This window comes from Salvelinus alpinus, chromosome 10 (assembly GCF_045679555.1).
Source record: "Salvelinus alpinus chromosome 10, SLU_Salpinus.1, whole genome shotgun sequence".
NCBI lineage: Eukaryota > Metazoa > Chordata > Actinopteri > Salmoniformes > Salmonidae > Salvelinus > Salvelinus alpinus.
The window spans coordinates 80,358,605-80,379,663 of record NC_092095.1 but is presented as its reverse complement, the minus strand read 5'-3'; the positions used below and the strand labels follow the sequence as shown (position 1 = coordinate 80,379,663).

Genomic DNA, 21,059 nt, shown 5'->3' with positions numbered 1-21,059 from the left:
CCTCCTAATGTCTCCCCATGTGTTACCTCCTAATGTCTCCCCATGTGTTACCTCCTAATGTCTCCCCATGTGTTACCTCCTAATGTCTCCCCATGTGTTACCTCCTAATGTCTCCCCATGTGTTACCTCCTAATGTCTCCCCATGTGTTACCTCCTAATGTCTCCCCATGTGTTACCTCCTAATGTCTCCCCATGTGTTACCTCCTAATGTCTCCCCATGTGTTACCTCCTAATGTCTCCTCTAACAATTCAACTGTGTCCCTGTTTCTCCTTCTCAAACACACCATGTGTTACCTCCTAATGTCTCCTCTAACTATTCAACTGTGTCCCTGTTTCTCCTTCTCAAACACACCATGTGTTACCTCCTAATGTCTCCTCTAACTATTCAACTGTGTCCCCGTTTCTCCTTCTCAAACACACCATGTGTTACCTCCTAATGTCTCCCCATGTGTTACCTCCTAATGTCTCCCCATGTGTTACCTCCTAATGTCTCCTCTAACTATTCAACTGTGTCCCCGTTTCTCCTTCTCAAACACACCATGTGTTACCTCCTAATGTCTCCCCATGTGTTACCTCCTAATGTCTCCTCTAACTATTCAACTGTACCTGTTTCTCCTTCTCAAACACACCATGTGTTACCTCCTAATGTCTCCCCATGAGTTACCTCCTAATGTCTCCCCATGTGTTACCTCCTAATGTCTCCCCATGTGTTACCTCCTAATGTCTCCCCATGTGTTACCTCCTAATGTCTCCCCATGTGTTACCTCCTAATGTCTCCCCATGTGTTACCTCCTAATGTCTCCCCATGTGTTACCTCCTAATGTCTCCCCATGTGTTACCTCCTAATGTCTCCCCATGTGTTACCTCCTAATGTCTCCCCATGTGTTACCTCCTAATGTCTCCCCATGTGTTACCTCCATCATCGTCTCCTCTAACTATTCAACTGTGTCACCGTTTCCTCGTCTCCTCTCCAATTTACCTCTAATCTCACTGTTCTCCGGTCCCTCTTTCCTTTATTCAAATCCCTCCATCACCCTCTCCTTCCCTTTGTACTCATCTCCCTCTCTCCTTCCCTTTGTACTCATCTCCTTCTCTCCTTCCCTTTGTACTCATCTCCCTCTCTCCTTCCCTTTGTACTCATCTCCCTCTCTCCTTCCCTTTGTACTCATCTCCTTCCCTTTGTACTCATCTCTCCCTCTCTCCTTCCCTTTGTACTCATCTCCCTCTCTCCTTCCCTTTGTACTCATCTCCCTCTCTCCCACACAGCGGTTCTTATGTCACACAGAGAGACCTTGCTTTTGTTCCCTATTTTTCTCTCTATCCCTCTCACACACACACACACACACACACACACACACACACACACACACACACACACACACACACACACACACACACACACACACACACACACACACACACACACACACACACACACACCTCGTTTATACCTGGTGCTAACATGCGTCCTTTGTACTGAACGTATCCACTATCTGATTGTTGCCCACGTCGTAGCCGTTGTATCTACACACGGAATTAAAACGAGTCTCCTATCCGTCCAGTGTCCCCATGGTGACCAGATATCCTGGTCCCTCCCTGTATGCAAATTATTAGAAGGATACGAATACATTTAATTTTGAGACTATTATTGACGCCATAAAGTCAATGGTGCGACCTGGCGGCATAACGATGACTTCAAATGGTTTGACCGTCCAGATCTGTTTACACTTGATATCCAGACACAGTCTGACTACCTCCAGAAGTGGTCAGGAAGACCTGATCACAATCAGATCACAATGCGACTTTTTAAAACGTCTACACCAGTCTAAAACAAAAATGGGACAAGATCAGGACAAAGGACACATGTTAGAACCAGGTATAAAATGGGGCTAGACCTAGCTTTTGTTTTCACAACCATCTCTCTCTCCCTCTCCCTCTCTCTCTCTCCCTGCCTCCCCCTCTCTCTCCCTCTCCCTCTCTCTCACTAGCCGGGTTCATCCTGAGGTCACCGTCCCAGTTGACATCACTAGCAGGGTTCATCCTGAGGTTAACGTCCCAGACCACATCACTAGCAGGGTTCATCCTGAGGTCAGCGTCCCAGTGATGACATCACTAGCAGGGTTCATCCTGAGGTCAGCGTCCCAGTGATGACATCACTAGCAGGGTTCATCCTGAGGTCAGCGTCCCAGTGATGACATCACTAGCAGGGTTCATCCTGAGGTTAACGTCCCAGTGATGACATCACTAGCAGGGTTCATCCTGAGGTTAACGTCCCAGACGAGGTTCATCCTGAGGTCAGCGTCCCAATGAGGTAAACCAATGAGGAGATGGCACGTGGGTACCTGCTTCTATAAACCAATGAGGAGATGGCACGTGGGTACCTGCTTCTATAAACCAATGAGGAAATGGGAGAGGTAGGACTTGCAGCGCGATCTGCGTCAGAAATAGAACTGATTTCTATTTTAGCCCTTGGCAACGCAAACGCTCGTTGACGCACGCGAGCAGTGTGGGTGCAAAAATGGAATAACATAGATTTCTAAATTTATTTTGCAACGCACGCGCCGCAGTCAGCCTTGTAGGGTTCATCCTGAGGTCAGCGTCCCAGCGAGGACACACAGACAGAAGGAGGGACAGAGGACTCGGGAGAGAGAGAGAGAGGAGGGAGATCAGAAGATCAGAGGCTTAGTCCTCCTTTTGGTTTCCTCAGCTGGCAACACCATGGCAACACCCTGGCAACAACATGGCAACACCCTGGCAACCAGGGGGAATCATATGACAGCCTCCTTGCAGGGCTTAACCCTCCTCCACCTCCCAGAGCATAACACGCTGTTGCAGCTAGGAGGAGCTGAGAGGAGCTGAGAGGAGCAGAGAGGAGCCGAGAGGAGCTGGAGAGGAGCCGAGAGGAGCCGAGAGGAGCCGAGAGGAGCTGAGGAGGAGCTGAGAGGAGCTGAGGAGGAGCTGAGGAGGAGCTGAGGAGGAGCCGAGAGGAGCTGAGAGGAGCTGAGGAGGAGCTGAGAGGAGCTGAGGAGGAGCTGAGAGGAGCCGAGAGGAGCTGAGAGGAGCCGAGAGGAGCTGAGGAGGAGCAGAGAGGAGCTGAGGAGGAGCTGAGGAGGAGCTGAGGAGGAGCTGAGAGGAGCTGAGAGGAGCTGAGAGGAGCTGAGAGAGGAGCTGAGAGGGAGCTGAGGAGGAGCTGAGGAGGAGCTGAGAGAGGAGCTGAGGAGGAGCTGAGAGAGGAGCTGAGAGAGGAGCTGAGAGAGGAGCTGAGAGAGGAGAGGAGCTGAGAGAGGAGCTGAGAGAGGAGCTGAGAGGAGGAGCTGAGGAGGAGCTGAGAGGAGGAGCTGAGAGGAGCTGAGAGAGGAGCTGAGAGAGGAGCTGAGCTGAGAGGAGGAGCTGAGAGGAGCAGAGAGGAGCTGAGAGGAGGAGCTGAGAGGAGGAGCTGAGAGGAGCTGAGAGAGGAGCTGAGGAGGAGCTGAGAGGAGCTGAGAGAGGAGCTGAGAGGAGCTGAGAGAGGAGCTGAGAGGAGCTGAGAGAGGAGCTGAGAGGAGCTGAGGAGGAGCAGAGAGGAGCTGAGGAGGAGCTGAGAGGAGCTGAGATGAGCTGAGCTGAGAGGAGCTAGGAGGAGCTGAGAGGAGCTGAGGAGGAGCTGAGAGGAGCTGAGGAGGAGCTGAGGAGGAGCTGAGAGAGGAGCTGAGAGAGGAGCTGAGAGAGGAGCTGAGAGAGGAGCTGAGGAGGAGCTGAGAGAGGAGCTGAGAGGAGCTGAGAGGAGCTGAGAGGAGCTGAGAGAGGAGCTGAGAGGAGCTGAGAGAGGAGCTGAGGAGGAGCAGGGTAAAGGCTGGAAAGAGACAGTCTGCTATTCCAACCCCCTGCCAAGATGTGACCGCAGCAACGAGTTCAACCCCCCCCCCCCCCCCCCCATCATCTCCCTCTCCCCTACTGCTCACCGTGTCCACCCCAGCTAGTAACATCTCCCCTACTGCTCAACGTGTCCACCCCAGCTAGCAACATCTCCCCTCCTGCTCACCGTGCCCACCCCAGATAGTAACATCTCCCCTACTGCTCACCGTGTCCACCCCAGATAGTAACATCTCCCCTACTGCTCACCGTGTCCACCCCAGCCAGTAACATCTCCCCTCCTGCTCACCGTGTCCACCCCAGATAGTAACATCTCCCCTCCTGCTCACCGTGTCCACCCCAGATAGTAACATCTCCCCTCCTGCTCACCGTGTCCACCCCAGATAGTAACATCTCCCCTCCTGCTCACCGTGTCCACCCCAGCCAGTAACATCTCCCCTCCTGCTCACCGTGTCCACCCCAGCCAGTAACATCTCCCCTACTGCTCACCGTGTCCACCCCAGATAGTAACATCTCCCCTCCTGCTCACCGTGTCCACCCCAGCCAGTAACATCTCCCCTACTGCTCAACGTGTCCACCCCAGCCAGTAACATCTCCCCTACTGCTCACCGTGTCCACCCCAGCCAGTAACATCTCCCCTACTGCTCACCGTGTCCACCCCAGCCAGTAACATCTCCCCTACTGCTCACCGTGTCCACCCCAGCCAGTAACATCTCCCCTACTGCTCACCGTGTCCACCCCAGCCAGTAACATCTCCCCTACTGCTCACCGTGTCCACCCCAGCCAGTAACATCTCCCCTACTGCTCACCGTGTCCACCCCAGCCAGTAACATCTCCCCTACTGCTCACCGTGTCCACCCCAGCTAGTAACATCTCCCCTACTGCTCACCGTGTCCACCCCAGATAGTAACATCTCCCCTACTGCTCACCGTGTCCACCCCAGATAGTAACATCTCCCCTACTGCTCACCGTGTCCACCCCAGCCAGTAACATCTCCCCTCCTGCTCACCGTGTCCACCCCAGCCAGTAACATCTCCCCTACTGCTCACCGTGTCCACCCCAGCTAGTAACATCTCCCCTACTGCTCACCGTGTCCACCCCAGCTAGTAACATCTCCCCTACTGCTCACCGTGTCCACCCCAGATAGTAACATCTCCCCTCCTGCTCACCGTGTCCACCCCAGCTAGTAACATCTCCCCTCCTGCTCACCGTGTCCACCCCAGATAGTAACATCTCCCCTCCTGCTCACCGTGTCCACCCCAGATAGTAACATCTCCCCTACTGCTCACCGTGTCCACCCCAGATAGTAACATCTCCCCTACTGCTCACCGTGTCCACCCCAGATAGTAACATCTCCCCTACTGCTCACCGTGTCCACCCCAGCTAGTAACATCTCCCCTACTGCTCACCGTGTCCACCCCAGATAGTAACATCTCCCCTCCTGCTCACCGTGTCCACCCCAGATAGTAACATCTCCCCTACTGCTCACCGTGTCCACCCCAGATAGTAACATCTCCCCTCCTGCTCACCGTGTCCACCCCAGATAGTAACATCTCCCCTACTGCTCACCGTGTCCACCCCAGATAGTAACATCTCCCCTCCTGCTCACCGTGTCCACCCCAGATAGTAACATCTCCCCTACTGCTCACCGTGTCCACCCCAGATAGTAACATCTCCCCTCCTGCTCACCGTGTCCACCCCAGCTAGTAACATCTCCCCTACTGCTCACCGTGTCCACCCCAGATAGTAACATCTCCCCTCCTGCTCACCGTGTCCACCCCAGATAGTAACATCTCCCCTACTGCTCACCGTGTCCACCCCAGATAGTAACATCTCCCCTCCTGCTCACCGCGTCCACCCCAGATAGTAACATCTCCCCTCCTGCTCACCGCGTCCACCCCAGATAGTAACATCTCCCCTCCTGCTCACCGTGTCCACCCCAGATAGTAACATCTCCCCTCCTGCTCACCGTGTCCACCCCAGATAGTAACATCTCCCCTACTGCTCACCGTGTCCACCCCAGATAGTAACATCTCCCCTACTGCTCACCGTGTCCACCCCAGATAGTAACATCTCCCCTACTGCTCACCGTGTCCACCCCAGATAGTAACATCTCCCCTACTGCTCACCGTGTCCACCCCAGATAGTAACATCTCCCCTACTGCTCACCGTGTCCACCCCAGCCAGTAACATCTCCCCTCCTGCTCACCGTGTCCACCCCAGATAGTAACATCTCCCCTACTGCTCACCGTGTCCACCCCAGATAGTAACATCTCCCCTACTGCTCACCGTGTCCACCCCAGATAGTAACATCTCCCCTACTGCTCACCGTGTCCACCCCAGATAGTAACATCTCCCCTACTGCTCACCGTGTCCACCCCAGATAGTAACATCTCCCCTACTGCTCACCGTGTCCACCCCAGATAGTAACATCTCCCCTACTGCTCACCGTGTCCACCCCAGATAGTAACATCTCCCCTACTGCTCACCGTGTCCACCCCAGATAGTAACATCTCCCCTACTGCTCACCGTGTCCACCCCAGATAGTAACATCTCCCCTCCTGCTCACCGTGTCCACCCCAGATAGTAACATCTCCCCTACTGCTCACCGTGTCCACCCCAGATAGTAACATCTCCCCTACTGCTCACCGTGTCCACCCCAGATAGTAACATCTCCCCTACTGCTCACCGTGTCCACCCCAGATAGTAACATCTCCCCTACTGCTCACCGTGTCCACCCCAGATAGTAACATCTCCCCTACTGCTCACCGTGTCCACCCCAGATAGTAACATCTCCCCTACTGCTCACCGTGTCCACCCCAGATAGTAACATCTCCCCTCCTGCTCACCGTGTCCACCCCAGATAGTAACATCTCCCCTCCTGCTCACCGTGTCCACCCCAGATAGTAACATCTCCCCTACTGCTCACCGTGTCCACCCCAGATAGTAACATCTCCCCTCCTGCTCACCGTGTCCACCCCAGATAGTAACATCTCCCCTACTGCTCACCGTGTCCACCCCAGATAGTAACATCTCCCCTCCTGCTCACCGTGTCCACCCCAGCTAGTAACATCTCCCCTCCTGCTCACCGTGTCCACCCCAGATAGTAACATCTCCCCTCCTGCTCACCGTGTCCACCCCAGATAGTAACATCTCCCCTCCTGCTCACCGTGTCCACCCCAGCTAGTAACATCTCCCCTCCTGCTCACCGTGTCCACCCCAGATAGTAACATCTCCCCTACTGCTCACCGTGTCCACCCCAGATAGTAACATCTCCCCTCCTGCTCACCGTGTCCACCCCAGATAGTAACATCTCCCCTCCTGCTCACCGTGTCCACCCCAGCTAGTAACATCTCCCCTCCTGCTCACCGTGTCCACCCCAGATAGTAACATCTCCCCTACTGCTCACCGTGTCCACCCCAGATAGTAACATCTCCCCTCCTGCTCACCGTGTCCACCCCAGATAGTAACATCTCCCCTACTGCTCACCGTGTCCACCCCAGATAGTAACATCTCCCCTACTGCTCACCGTGTCCACCCCAGATAGTAACATCTCCCCTACTGCTCACCGTGTCCACCCCAGCTAGTAACATCTCCCCTACTGCTCACCGTGTCCACCCCAGATAGTAACATCTCCCCTCCTGCTCACCGTGTCCACCCCAGATAGTAACATCTCCCCTCCTGCTCACCGTGTCCACCCCAGCTAGTAACATCTCCCCTACTGCTCACCGTGTCCACCCCAGATAGTAACATCTCCCCTCCTGCTCACCGTGTCCACCCCAGATAGTAACATCTCCCCTCCTGCTCACCGTGTCCACCCCAGATAGTAACATCTCCCCTCCTGCTCACCGTGTCCACCCCAGCTAGTAACATCTCCCCTCCTGCTCACCGTGTCCACCCCAGATAGTAACATCTCCCCTCCTGCTCACCGTGTCCACCCCAGATAGTAACATCTCCCCTCCTGCTCACCGTGTCCACCCCAGCTAGTAACATCTCCCCTCCTGCTCACCGTGTCCACCCCAGATAGTAACATCTCCCCTACTGCTCACCGTGTCCACCCCAGATAGTAACATCTCCCCTCCTGCTCACCGTGTCCACCCCAGATAGTAACATCTCCCCTCCTGCTCACCGTGTCCACCCCAGCTAGTAACATCTCCCCTCCTGCTCACCGTGTCCACCCCAGATAGTAACATCTCCCCTACTGCTCACCGTGTCCACCCCAGATAGTAACATCTCCCCTCCTGCTCACCGTGTCCACCCCAGATAGTAACATCTCCCCTACTGCTCACCGTGTCCACCCCAGATAGTAACATCTCCCCTACTGCTCACCGTGTCCACCCCAGATAGTAACATCTCCCCTACTGCTCACCGTGTCCACCCCAGCTAGTAACATCTCCCCTACTGCTCACCGTGTCCACCCCAGATAGTAACATCTCCCCTCCTGCTCACCGTGTCCACCCCAGATAGTAACATCTCCCCTACTGCTCACCGTGTCCACCCCAGATAGTAACATCTCCCCTCCTGCTCACCGTGTCCACCCCAGCTAGTAACATCTCCCCTCCTGCTCACCGTGTCCACCCCAGATAGTAACATCTCCCCTACTGCTCACCGTGTCCACCCCAGATAGTAACATCTCCCCTCCTGCTCACCGTGTCCACCCCAGCTAGTAACATCTCCCCTACTGCTCACCGTGTCCACCCCAGATAGTAACATCTCCCCTACTGCTCACCGTGTCCACCCCAGATAGTAACATCTCCCCTCCTGCTCACCGTGTCCACCCCAGATAGTAACATCTCCCCTACTGCTCACCGTGTCCACCCCAGATAGTAACATCTCCCCTACTACTCACCGTGTCCACCCCAGATAGTAACATCTCCCCTCCTGCTCACCGTGTCCACCCCAGCCAGTAACATCTCCCCTCCTGCTCACCGTGTCCACCCCAGATAGTAACATCTCCCCTACTGCTCACCGTGTCCACCCCAGATAGTAACATCTCCCCTCCTGCTCACCGTGTCCACCCCAGATAGTAACATCTCCCCTCCTGCTCACCGTGTCCACCCCAGATAGTAACATCTCCCCTACTGCTCACCGTGTCCACCCCAGATAGTAACATCTCCCCTACTGCTCACCGTGTCCACCCCAGATAGTAACATCTCCCCTACTGCTCACCGTGTCCACCCCAGATAGTAACATCTCCCCTCCTGCTCACCGTGTCCACCCCAGATAGTAACATCTCCCCTACTGCTCACCGTGTCCACCCCAGATAGTAACATCTCCCCTACTGCTCACCGTGTCCACCCCAGCTAGTAACATCTCAGTCATGTTAGCGTAGATCTCCTCCAGGTTCATCTCTCGGGTCACCAGCATGTGAGTTAAAAGCCCCCCCTTCACCGTCTCTCCTCGGGACACCAGATCCTGGATCTCCCCCAGACGCTTATCCACATGGATCTGGCCTGGGGGCAGGAGAGGAGGAGAGGGGGGGGGTTATGGTAACGTATTCATCTCTAGTCCATAACAACAGTATAGGGTTACATGCATGCATTCACAAGTGAGTCATTTATCAGACGCTCTTATCCAGAGACACTTACAGTCAGAGACTCATTAGAAATAATGGGTTTTAAAAAGGGGTTCTTCATCTGTCCCCATAGGATAACCCTTTATGGATCCTGGTAAAAATCATTTTGGGGTTACAGGTAGAATCCTTTTGAGTTCCATGTAGAACCCTCTGTGTAAAGGCTTCTACCTGGAACCAAAATTGTTCTACCTGGAACCAAAAGTGTTCTACCTGGAACCAAAAGGATTCTACCTGGAACCAAAAGGGTTCTACCCGGAACCAAAAGGGTTCTACACAGGGTTCTCCTATGGGGACAGACGAAGTAACATCATTTGATGTTTTTCTAAGAGTGTAGGTGAGACATTCCCCTCAATAAAGTAGCTCTCAGCAGTCAGACCCGTCGGAGGCTTTTAAAAGGTCAAACACCGAGGTAAATCACCCGTCGGAGGCTTTTAAAGGTCAAACACCGAGGTAAATCACCCGTCGGAGGCTTTTAAAGGTCAAACACCGGGGTAAATCACCAGTCTGAGGCTTTTAAAGGTCAAACACCGGGGTAAATCACCAGTCTGAGGCTTTTAAAGGTCAAACACCGGGGTAAATCACCCGTCGGAGGCTTTTAAAAGGTCAAACACCGGGGTAAAACACCCGTGGGAAATGCAGCATCACGGAAACGTACTGAAACTGAAGAGTCCGTCCCAGGAGTTGCAGAACTCCTCCCAGGGCCTGGGGATGATGGTTCTGAGCCACTTGGGGATGGCCCCGGCGTACATGGTCATTTTAAAGGAACTAAACATCAGGTGCAGGGCTGCGATGTAGTCCTGGCTCTTCTGAGGAATCTCATTCTCCAAGCAGCCCAGACGGTCCTCGTACAAGATGGCTGCCATACCTGGAAGAAGAAGAGGAAGGTAAAATGAACTTGGAAGATAAAAAAAAAAAGATCACAAGAAAGTTGGGGTTTATTATTAGTTTAGTTGGCATGACAACTGGAAGTGATGTCACACCTGTAAAGCACCTGCACCCTCAACAAGACTTCCCACAGAGTCTAAACAGATACAGTACGTAGTCACATGGAACCTGATATACCGGAGGGATCACTGACTAGTCACCCCTCCTCCCTGTACCATCCTCCCTGTACCCACTACCCATCCTCCCTGTACCCACTACCCATCCTCCCTGTACCCACCCTCCCTGTACCCACTACCCATCCTCCCTGTACCCACTACCCATCCTCCCTGTACCCATCCTCCCTGTACCATCCTCCCTGTACCCACTACCCATCCTCCCTGTACCCACTACCCATCCTCCCTGTACCCACTACCCATCCTCCCTGTACCCACTACCCATCCTCCCTGTACCCACTACCCATCCTCCCTGTACCATCCTCCCTGTACCCACTACCCATCCTCCCTGTACCCACTACCCATCCTCCCTGTACCCACTACCCATCATCCCTGTACCATCCTCCCTGTACCCACTACCCATCCTCCCTGTACCCACTACCCATCCTCCCTGTACCCACCCTCCCTGTACCCACTACCCATCCTCCCTGTACCCACTACCCACCCTCCCTGTACCCACTACCCATCCTCCCTGTACCCACTACCCATCCTCCCTGTACCCACTACCCATCCTCCCTGTACCCACTACCCATCCTCCCTGTACCCACCCTCCCTGTACCCACTACCCATCCTCCCTGTACCCACTACCCATCCTCCCTGTACCCACTACCCATCCTCCCTGTACCCACTACCCATCCTCCCTGTACCCACTACCCACCCTCCCTGTACCCACTCCCCATCCTCCCTGTACCCACTACCCATCCTCCCTGTACCCATCCTCCCTGTACCCACTACCCATCCTCCCTGTACCCACTACCCATCCTCCCTGTACCCACTACCCATCCTCCCTGTACCCACTACCCATCCTCCCTGTACCCACTACCCATCCTCCCTGTACCCATCCTCCCTGTACCCACTACCCACCTTCCATTGCGTATTTGAAAAACAGATCGTTAATATTGAGTACAGTGAGTCCGTCTGTCTGCTGGCTCCTCAGCGTCTCCACCCTCTTCACCAGGTCATCCACCACAGCATTCACGTCGTCAGAGAACTGAGCCACGTCCTTCGGTCTCATGATCAGCTGGCGCAGGATGCTACGCATCTTCAACCAGTCCTCACCCTCCCTACAGAGAGAGAACGGGGGAGAAAAGGTGGTCACAGAGAGACAACAACTGAAAAGGGTTTTTCACAGAAATCCCGGTTGGGAAGATTCCCGCAATCAGATACAAGCAGGTTCCGTCATCATAAATGTTGTTGATGTAATTTACACGAACGACATAATACAAGGTCGTAAATGTTTTATTTGTTGATAAAAAATGTGTTCATATAAAAAAGGATAAGAATTCATAAATTAATTATATAAATACAAGGATATTTTATGGAGAAAAATAAGTGAGGCGTTTAAAAAGGTTTGTGTCAATTAATTCACAGACTTTAAGTTTAAGGTGGAAGGAAACCGCACACTGCTCTTGATAGTATCACTGATATTTAATCAGCTTTACGTATCGGCCTCAGGGCCTTCCTCGAAGCTTTACGTATCGGCCTCAGGGCCTTCCTCAGAGCTTTACGTATCGGCCTCCCGGCCTTCCTCAGAGCTTTACGTATCGGCCTCCCGGCCTTCGTCAGAGCTTTACGTATCGGCCTCACGGCCTTCCTCAGAGCTTTACGTATCGGCCTCACGGCCTTCCTCAGAGCTTTACGTATCGGCCTCACGGCCTTCCTCAGAGCTTTACGTATCGGCCTCACGGCCTTCGTCAGAGCTTTACGTATCGGCCTCACGGCCTTCGTCAGAGCTTTACGTATCGGCCTCACGGCCTTCGTCAGAGCTTTACGTGTCGGCCTCACGGCCTTCGTCAGAGCTTTACGTGTCGGCCTCACGGCCTTCGTCAGAGCTTTACGTATCGGCCTCACGGCCTTCCTCAGAGCTTTACGTATCGGCCTCACGGCCTTCGTCAGAGCTTTACGTATCGACCTCACGGCCTTCGTCAGAGCTTTACGTATCGGCCTCAAGGCGTTCGTCAGAGCTTTTGTCAATAGAGTCAAGTTTTGTTTTTAAAGTAACAAATAAGAATACATTGAGGTGGTAATGTGACATCACTGGTTTTACGGAACAATATGTACGAGCTCTGAGAAACACATTCTTCACTTGTCAAACATCCTGTTTTTTTGTTCCCATGTACACTGTTGATGATTTTACACAAAAATATCTAACTGAACTAACTGAAGTCGATACTTCTTCTCCGTGTGAATCATTTCTAGATTTTCCTCCTTTCAAAAAGGGGTATAACGTTTTGTGTCCCGTGATGTCACAGGTCGTAGTTCAGAGGTGAGACTCACGCTGAGATAAGTCCGGTAGATCGGCCTCTCAGGTCGCGGTACTCCTTCCAGGACTCCATGTTGCCTCTCTGCGGGGCCACACCCTCCGTCCTCAGCACCTCGGCAACCAGATCCCGCCCTGCGATAGACACGACCAGCTGGGGGCCGAAACGAGACTTAAAAATCTTCCCATACTTCTGAGAGTGTTCCATCTGGGGGGAGAGAGAGAGGAACCTTGTTGTCAACATCCTGTCTGGGATTTGCTGTCAACATCCTGTCTGAGATTTGCTGTCAACATCCTATCTGGGATTTGCTGTCAACACCCTGTCTGGGATTTGCTGTCAACATCCTGTCTGGGATTTTCTATCAACATCCTGTCTGGGATTTGCTGTCAACATCCTGTCTGGGATTTGCTGTCAACACCCTGTCTGGGATTTGCTGTCAACATCCTGTCTGGGATTTTCTGTCGACACCCTGTCTGGGATTTGCTGTCGACATCCTGTCTGGGATTTGCTGTCAACATCCTGTCTGGGATTTGCTGTCAACACCCTGTCTGGGATTTGCTGTCAACATCCTGTCTGGGATTTGCTGTCAACACCCTGTCTGGGATTTGCTGTCAACACCCTGTCTGGGATTTGCTGTCAACACCCTGTCTGGGATTTGCTGTCAACATCCTGTCTGGGATTTGCTGTCAACATCCTGTCTGTGATTGCCGTTTAGGGGTTTAAGCCTATAGAATGTGATGCCTGTGTTTTGATCTAGAGTCACACTAAACTAATCCTCATCCCCATCTCTCTTTCTATCTCACAGAGTTTGGCAACGGGAGATTGGCAACGGGAGATTGGCAACGGGAGATTGGCAACGGGAGATTGGCAACGGGAGTTTGGCAACACAGCACAAAGAGGCCTGGGACCAGGCTACCCAGATGTAGACAGGCAGTGTTGCTAGGTTACATTCAGAAATAATGGAGGGTCACACTAAACCAATCTTTCACTCTATTGGGCTCTCTCCCCTCTACCGCCGTGCGGAACAATACATGTAACTGACACTGTTTTCCTCATACCATTTCCCTAACCCTTATTAAGTAATGGTTCTCTAACCCTAACCCCTATTAAGTAATGGCACCATTTCCCTAACTCTAACCCTTATTAAGTAATGGTTCTCTAACCCTAACCCTTATTAAGTAATGGTTCCATTTCTCTAACCTGGTGATTGTTATGCAACGCCCCCCCACACTACTTCTGATTGGCTATTCAAAATGTTCCCCCCCTCTCCCCAAAGGAGGGTCACTGGGACACACGTCTTTGTCGTCAAGCTCCGGCACAAATGCCCCAAAGGAAGTACCGAAAACAACTGGTCTCATGTTTCATGCCAGTTGTATTATGTACTACGGGCTTTTTTCCCCCCGTCCCCCATTTTTCACTCACAACGGATTCATTCAGCACACAACCAGCACTATAACGAACGTATATTTTCACCAAAACAACGTGCACCTCAACCTGTATGTCTACAGTGGCTTAGTTGTGTTATTAACCAGGGAGAAAGCTTCTTCTTCTTCATTAGACTGAAGTACATGAACAGTAGTAGACAGAAAAACAACGTGCATTAACAGGGTGGTTTACAGAAGACGTGTTTTCCTATTGACTCCCAGGTAACAATGGTCTTCTTCAATAGTGAGTTATAGTAGACAGACTAGTCTGGCGTGCCACAGTATCCTGTTTTACAGTCACCTTCTGGTTTTAAGAGTTATAGTAGACAGACTAGTCTGGCGTGCCACAGTATTCTGTTTTACAGTCACCTTCTGGTTTTAAGAGTTATAGTAGACAGACTAGTCTGGCGTGCCACAGTAACCTGTTTTACAGTCACCTTCTGGTCTTAAGAGTTATAGTAGACAGACTAGTCTGGCGTGCCACAGTATCCTGTTTTACAGTCACCTTCTGGTTTTAAGAGTTATAGTAGACAGACTAGTCTGGCGTGCCACAGTATCCTGTTTTACAGTCACCTTCTGGTCTTAAGAGTTATAGTAGACAGACTAGTCTGGCGTGCCACAGTATCCTGTTTTACAGTCACCTTCTGGTCTTAAGAGTTATAGTAGACAGACTAGTCTGGCGTGCCACAGTATCCTGTTTTACAGTCACCTTCTGGTCTTAAGAGTTATAGTAGACAGACTAGTCTGGCGTGCCACAGTATTCTGTTTTATAGTCACCTTCTGGTTTTAAGAGTTATAGTAGACAGACTAGTCTGGCGTGCCACAGTATCCTGTTTTACAGTCACCTTCTGGTTTTAAGAGTTATAGTAGACAGACTAGTCTGGCGTGCCACAGTATCCTGTTTTACAGTCACCTTCTGGTTTTAAGAGTTATAGTAGACAGACTAGTCTGGCGTGCCACAGTATCCTGTTTTACAGTCACCTTCTGGTTTTAAGAGTTATAGTAGACAGACTAGTCTGGCGTGCCACAGTATCCTGTTTTACAGTCACCTTCTGGTTTTAAGAGTTATAGTAGACAGACTAGTCTGGCGTGCCACAGTATCCTGTTTTACAGTCACCTTCTGGTTTTAAGAGTTATAGTAGACAGACTAGTCTGGCGTGCCACAGTATCCTGTTTTACAGTCACCTTCTGGTTTTAAGAGTTATAGTAGACAGACTAGTCTGGCGTGCCACAGTATCCTGTTTTACAGTCACCTTCTGGTTTTAAGAGTTATAGTAGACAGACTAGTCTGGCGTGCCACAGTATCCTGTTTTACAGTCACCTTCTGGTTTTAAGAGTTATAGTAGACAGACTAGTCTGGCGTGCCACAGTATCCTGTTTTACAGTCACCTTCTGGTTTTAAGAGTTATAGTAGACAGACTAGTCTGGCGTGCCACAGTATCCTGTTTTACAGTCACCTTCTGGTTTTAAGAGTTATAGTAGACAGACTAGTCTGGCGTGCCACAGTATCCTGTTTTACAGTCACCTTCTGGTCTTAAGAGTTATAGTAGACAGACTAGTCTGGCGTGCCACAGTAACCTGTTTTACAGTCACCTTCTGGTTTTAAGAGTTATAGTAGACAGACTAGTCTGGCGTGCCACAGTATCCTGTTTTACAGTCACCTTCTGGTTTTAAGAGTTATAGTAGACAGACTAGTCTGGCGTGCCACAGTATTCTGTTTTACAGTCACCTTCTGGTTTTAAGAGTTATAGTAGACAGACTAGTCTGGCGTGCCACAGTATCCTGTTTTACAGTCACCTTCTGGTTTTAAGAGTTATAGTAGACAGACTAGTCTGGCGTGCCACAGTATCCTGTTTTACAGTCACCTTCTGGTTTTAAGAGTTATAGTAGACAGACTAGTCTGGCGTGCCACAGTATCCTGTTTTACAGTCACCTTCTGGTTTTAAGAGTTATAGTAGACAGACTAGTCTGGCGTGCCACAGTATCCTGTTTTACAGTCACCTTCTGGTTTTAAGAGTTATAGTAGACAGACTAGTCTGGCGTGCCACAGTATCCTGTTTTACAGTCACCTTCTGGTTTTAAGAGTTATAGTAGACAGACTAGTCTGGCGTGCCACAGTATCCTGTTTTACAGTCACCTTCTGGTCTTAAGAGTTATAGTAGACAGACTAGTCTGGCGTGCCACAGTAACCTGTTTTACAGTCACCTTCTGGTTTTAAGAGTTATAGTAGACAGACTAGTCTGGCGTGCCACAGTATCCTGTTTTACAGTCACCTTCTGGTTTTAAGAGTTATAGTAGACAGACTAGTCTGGCGTGCCACAGTATTCTGTTTTACAGTCACCTTCTGGTTTTAAGAGTTATAGTAGACAGACTAGTCTGGCGTGCCACAGTATCCTGTTTTACAGTCACCTTCTGGTTTTAAGAGTTATAGTAGACAGACTAGTCTGGCGTGCCACAGTATCCTGTTTTACAGTCACCTTCTGGTTTTAAGAGTTATAGTAGACAGACTAGTCTGGCGTGCCACAGTATCCTGTTTTACAGTCACCTTCTGGTTTTAAGAGTTATAGTAGACAGACTAGTCTGGCGTGCCACAGTATCCTGTTTTACAGTCACCTTCTGGTTTTAAGAGTTATAGTAGACAGACTAGTCTGGCGTGCCACAGTATCCTGTTTTACAGTCACCTTCGGGTCTTAAGAGTTATAGTAGACAGACTAGTCTGGCGTGCCACAGTATCCTGTTTTACAGTCACCTTCTGGTTTTAAGAGTTATAGTAGACAGACTAGTCTGGCGTGCCACAGTATCCTGTTTTACAGTCACCTTCTGGTTTTAAGAGTTATAGTAGACAGACTAGTCTGGCGTGCCACAGTATCCTGTTTTACAGTCACCTTCTGGTTTTAAGAGTTATAGTAGACAGACTAGTCTGGCGTGCCACAGTATCCTGTTTTACAGTCACCTTCTGGTTTTAAGAGTTATAGTAGACAGACTAGTCTGGCGTGCCACAGTATCCTGTTTTACAGTCACCTTCTGGTCTTAAGAGTTATAGTAGACAGACTAGTCTGGCGTGCCACAGTATCCTGTTTTACAGTCACCTTCGGGTCTTAAGACCGATAGGGTAACCTCAGGTGACACCGAGGGAGGAGTGTTTGCTTATGCAACGGGGGAAAGTTTTACTACGCTAGTCAGTCTGGGTTCAAGTCGACTTAAATGTCTGGACTCCAGTCGGTCTCCTCAATGCACCCAGTTACGCAAAAGCACACATAATGTGAAGTAAATGACAAATATGGATGGGTGGGCTTTCATAACGCGAACGTCTAGCAAACCAAAAAGTGTGCGAGTCTTTAGATTTCATAACGCGAACGTCTAGCAAACCAAAAAGTGTGCGAGTCTTTAGATTTCATAACGCGAACGTCTAGCAAACCAAAAGGTTTGCGAGTTTAGATTTCATCACGGACAACTTTAGCAATTTAGCTCATTATCAACTCCTTTAGTTACTTTGCATGTTAGGTAACCCTACCCATAACCTTAATAAACCTTAAACCCAACTCATAACCCTAATCCCCACAATCTACACATATTTCTAAAGAAAATAAATATATAGGCCGACTACACATTAAATAACACGTCTGTCTACGTCATGAGTAAAGCACTTACTTTTCCCAATATAACGAGTGTAAAAAGTATAAATAAATAATAATTTCAACAAGAAATTGCATGTTTGATGGTAACGTTAGCCTCTGTGCAGGAACACAAGTTTAGCCAGCGGAGACTCATATTTATGAATACAAATAATAATTTCTAAACGTGGTAATAACAAACCCTATAGACATACAAAAACAATAATCCCAAAAACACATTGTGTTTGTCATTCAGTTTTAAAACAACATGTTTGATGATGTGATGGTAATGACATTGGCAGAAAGTCGGGGGGAAAACATTTGTCGAATAAAATGGTCCCAGCCAATACCAGTTTATGGTTCCTGACAAAACGACAAACATTTCTGTTGATAAAAGTGTTTTCCAAAGAAACTTAAGAAAATGCCAAAAGTGCCAATCGTTGCAAAATCACCGAAATATTCAATCCAAAAACAAAAGACCAAGTAGCCTACCTGAATTTCGTGGATTCTACTGAAACCGTCCCGGTAAAAGAACTCGATCAGGTTGCTGATGGCGCTGGGTCCCGGCATCTCTTTCAGACACTTGATCCGGGTCTCCTTAGCGACCACCTCCGCCCTGGGCCCCGGTGTGATCAAACCCTCCGGGAAAGTCTCTTCTCCGGTCGCAGAGATCCGGAGCGACTCGCTGGTTGCAGATTTGAGCAGCGCGGGAGAATTACTTACAAACCTCTTATTGAGCATTTCTCCCAAAACACTCCTGCAGCTCAGTTGAACGATTTTATTCTGAAGTGCCATTTTGTAGTTTTTTTAATTGTAAGGATCTTGTAGACTGTCTCTTTTGTTGCGAGAAAATGACTTGGAGGGGGACAACTCACAACAACAACAACAACAAATAGCCTAACCAATCTGTTAATAAAACTCGAATGAATTCAACATCTGCTTTGCGCCAAAATGCATGTTCCGGGCACGTCAGAGAATGACCGGCTCGACTCCCGAAATGGACTGAGATTATTGGAGACGGTACTGAGAGGAGAAGCAACGGTCTTTTAAAGAAGAGTTTATGTAACCCTCGGACTGGAAGTGGATTGGATGTTCAGGGCTCGGGGGGAGAGGGATCGGGTTCATGTTAGGTTGAGGGCGTTCCACCCCCCCCCACCCCAAAAAGGAGAGAGAGGGGGAGAGAGACAGAGAGGGAGAGAGGGTAGAGAGGGAGGGAAGGAAGGAGAGAGGGAGGGCGGAGTAGAATACAACGTGCCAAAAAAAACAATTACACTTCACTGATACATGAACAGGTGTGGGGGGGGTAAAACCTTGTTTGACATTTGACCTAATCTCAGTTAGACTAAGACTTGTTATAAATCCTGCTAAATTAGACCAAGGTGAAAAACAACCCCAGAAGGAGGCTCATAATTAAATAATATTTATCAGGCACATGTTCCTACCTTCCTGTCTCTGTCTCTCTCTCTCTGTCTCTCTGTCTGTCTCTCTCTCTCTCTCTGTCTCTGTCTCTCTGTCTCTCTCTCTCTCAATTCAATGGGTTTTATTAGCATGTAAGCATATGTAGACAGGACCACAAGCCAATGTTGACCTGGAGTGTATGTGTTCAACAACTGAATAAACAGTGAGCTCCTAAACTATGAAGACAGTGATAAATGTTTTGACTCTGGACTACAGCATTTTGGATTTGAAATGTATATCGTTTTAGAAATTACAGCAGTTTTTCAAAAATGTTACATAATGTGGATGCTACCGTGATTACAGATAATCCTGAATTAAAAGTGAATAATGACGAGTGAGAAAAGTAACAGACACACAAATATCATACCCCCCCCCCCAAAAAAATGCAAACCTCCCCTTAAGTGTAATGGTGAGAGGTCAACATGTCTTGGGGTGAGAGGTCAACATGTCTTGGGGTGAGAGGTCAACATGTCTTGAGGTGAGAGGTCAGCATGTCTTGGGGTGAGAGGTCAACATGTATTGGGATGAGAGGTCAACATGTATTGGGGTGAGAGGTCAACATGTCTTGGGGTGAGAGGTCAACATGTATTGGGGTGAGAGGTCAACATGTATTGGGGTGAGAGGTCAACATGTCTTGGGGTGAGAGGTCAACATGTCTTGAGGTGAGAGGTCAGCATGTCTTGGGGTGAGAGGTCAGCATGTCTTGGGGTGAGAGGTCAGCATGTCTTGAGGTGAGAGGTCAGCATGTCTTGGGGTGAGAGGTCAGCATGTCTTGGGGTGAGAGGTCAACATGTCTTGGGGTGAGAGGTCAACATGTATTGGGGTGAGAGGTCAACATGTCTTGAGGTGAGAGGTCAGCATGTCTTGGGGTGAGAGGTCAGCATGTCTTGGGGTGAGAGGTCAGCATGTCTTGGGGTGAGAGGTCAGCATGTATTGGGGTGAGAGGTCAACATGTCTTGAGGTGAGAGGTCAGCATGTCTTGGGGTGAGAGGTCAGCATGTCTTGGGGTGAGAGGTCAGCATGTCTTGAGGTGAGAGGTCAGCATGTCTTGGGGTGAGAGGTCAGCATGTCTTGGGGTGAGAGGTCAGCACGTCTTGGGGTGAGAGGTCAGCATGTCTTGGGGTGAGAGGTCAACGTGTCTTGGGGTGAGAGGTCAACATGTATTGGGGTGAGAGGTCAACATGTATTGGGGTAAGAGGTCAGCATGTCTTGGGGTGAGAGGTCAACATGTATTGGGGTGAGAGGTCAGCATGTCTTGGGGTGAGAGATCAACATGTATTGGGGTGAGAGGTCAGCATGTCTTGGGGTGAGAGGTCAGCATGTCTTGGGGTGAGAGGTCAGCATGTCTTGTGGTGAGAGGTCAACATGTCTTGGGGTGAGAGGTCAGCATGTCTTGGGGTGAGAGGTCAGCATGTCTTGAGGTGAGAGGTCAGCATGTCTTGGGGTGAGAGGTCAGCATGTCTTGGGGTGAGAGGTCAGCATGTCTTGAGGTGAGAGGTCAGCATGTCTTGGGGTGAGAGGTCAGCATGTCTTGGGGTGAGAGGTCAACATGTCTTGGGGTGAGAGGTCAGCATGTCTTGGGGTGAGAGGTCAACATGTCTTGGGGTGAGAGGTCAGCATGTCTTGGGGTGAGAGGTCAACATGTCTTGGGGTGAGAGGTCAACATGTCTTGGGGTGAGAGGTCAGCATGTCTTGGGGTGAGAGGTCAACATGTCTTGGGGTGAGAGGTCAGCATGTCTTGGGGTGAGAGGTCAACATGTCTTGGGGTGAGAGGTCAA

General features: G+C 50.2%; 1 protein-coding gene across 1 annotated transcript in view; it reads right to left on the bottom strand.

Moving 5' to 3' along the window:
• Nucleotides 1-18,880, bottom strand: part of cyp27c1 (cytochrome P450, family 27, subfamily C, polypeptide 1) — a 23,838-nt gene extending 4,958 nt beyond the window's left edge. The window contains exons 1-5 of the mRNA XM_071330949.1: nucleotides 18,316-18,880; nucleotides 12,802-12,992; nucleotides 11,389-11,588; nucleotides 10,083-10,292; nucleotides 9,142-9,305 (exon numbers count right to left, since the gene is read on the bottom strand). Of these exons, the coding sequence (XP_071187050.1) occupies nucleotides 9,142-9,305; nucleotides 10,083-10,292; nucleotides 11,389-11,588; nucleotides 12,802-12,992; nucleotides 18,316-18,618 (1,068 nt within the window). The 5' untranslated portion in view covers nucleotides 18,619-18,880. The remainder of the gene's footprint in view (nucleotides 1-9,141; nucleotides 9,306-10,082; nucleotides 10,293-11,388; nucleotides 11,589-12,801; nucleotides 12,993-18,315) is intronic.
• Nucleotides 18,881-21,059: the final 2,179 nt, after the last annotated feature.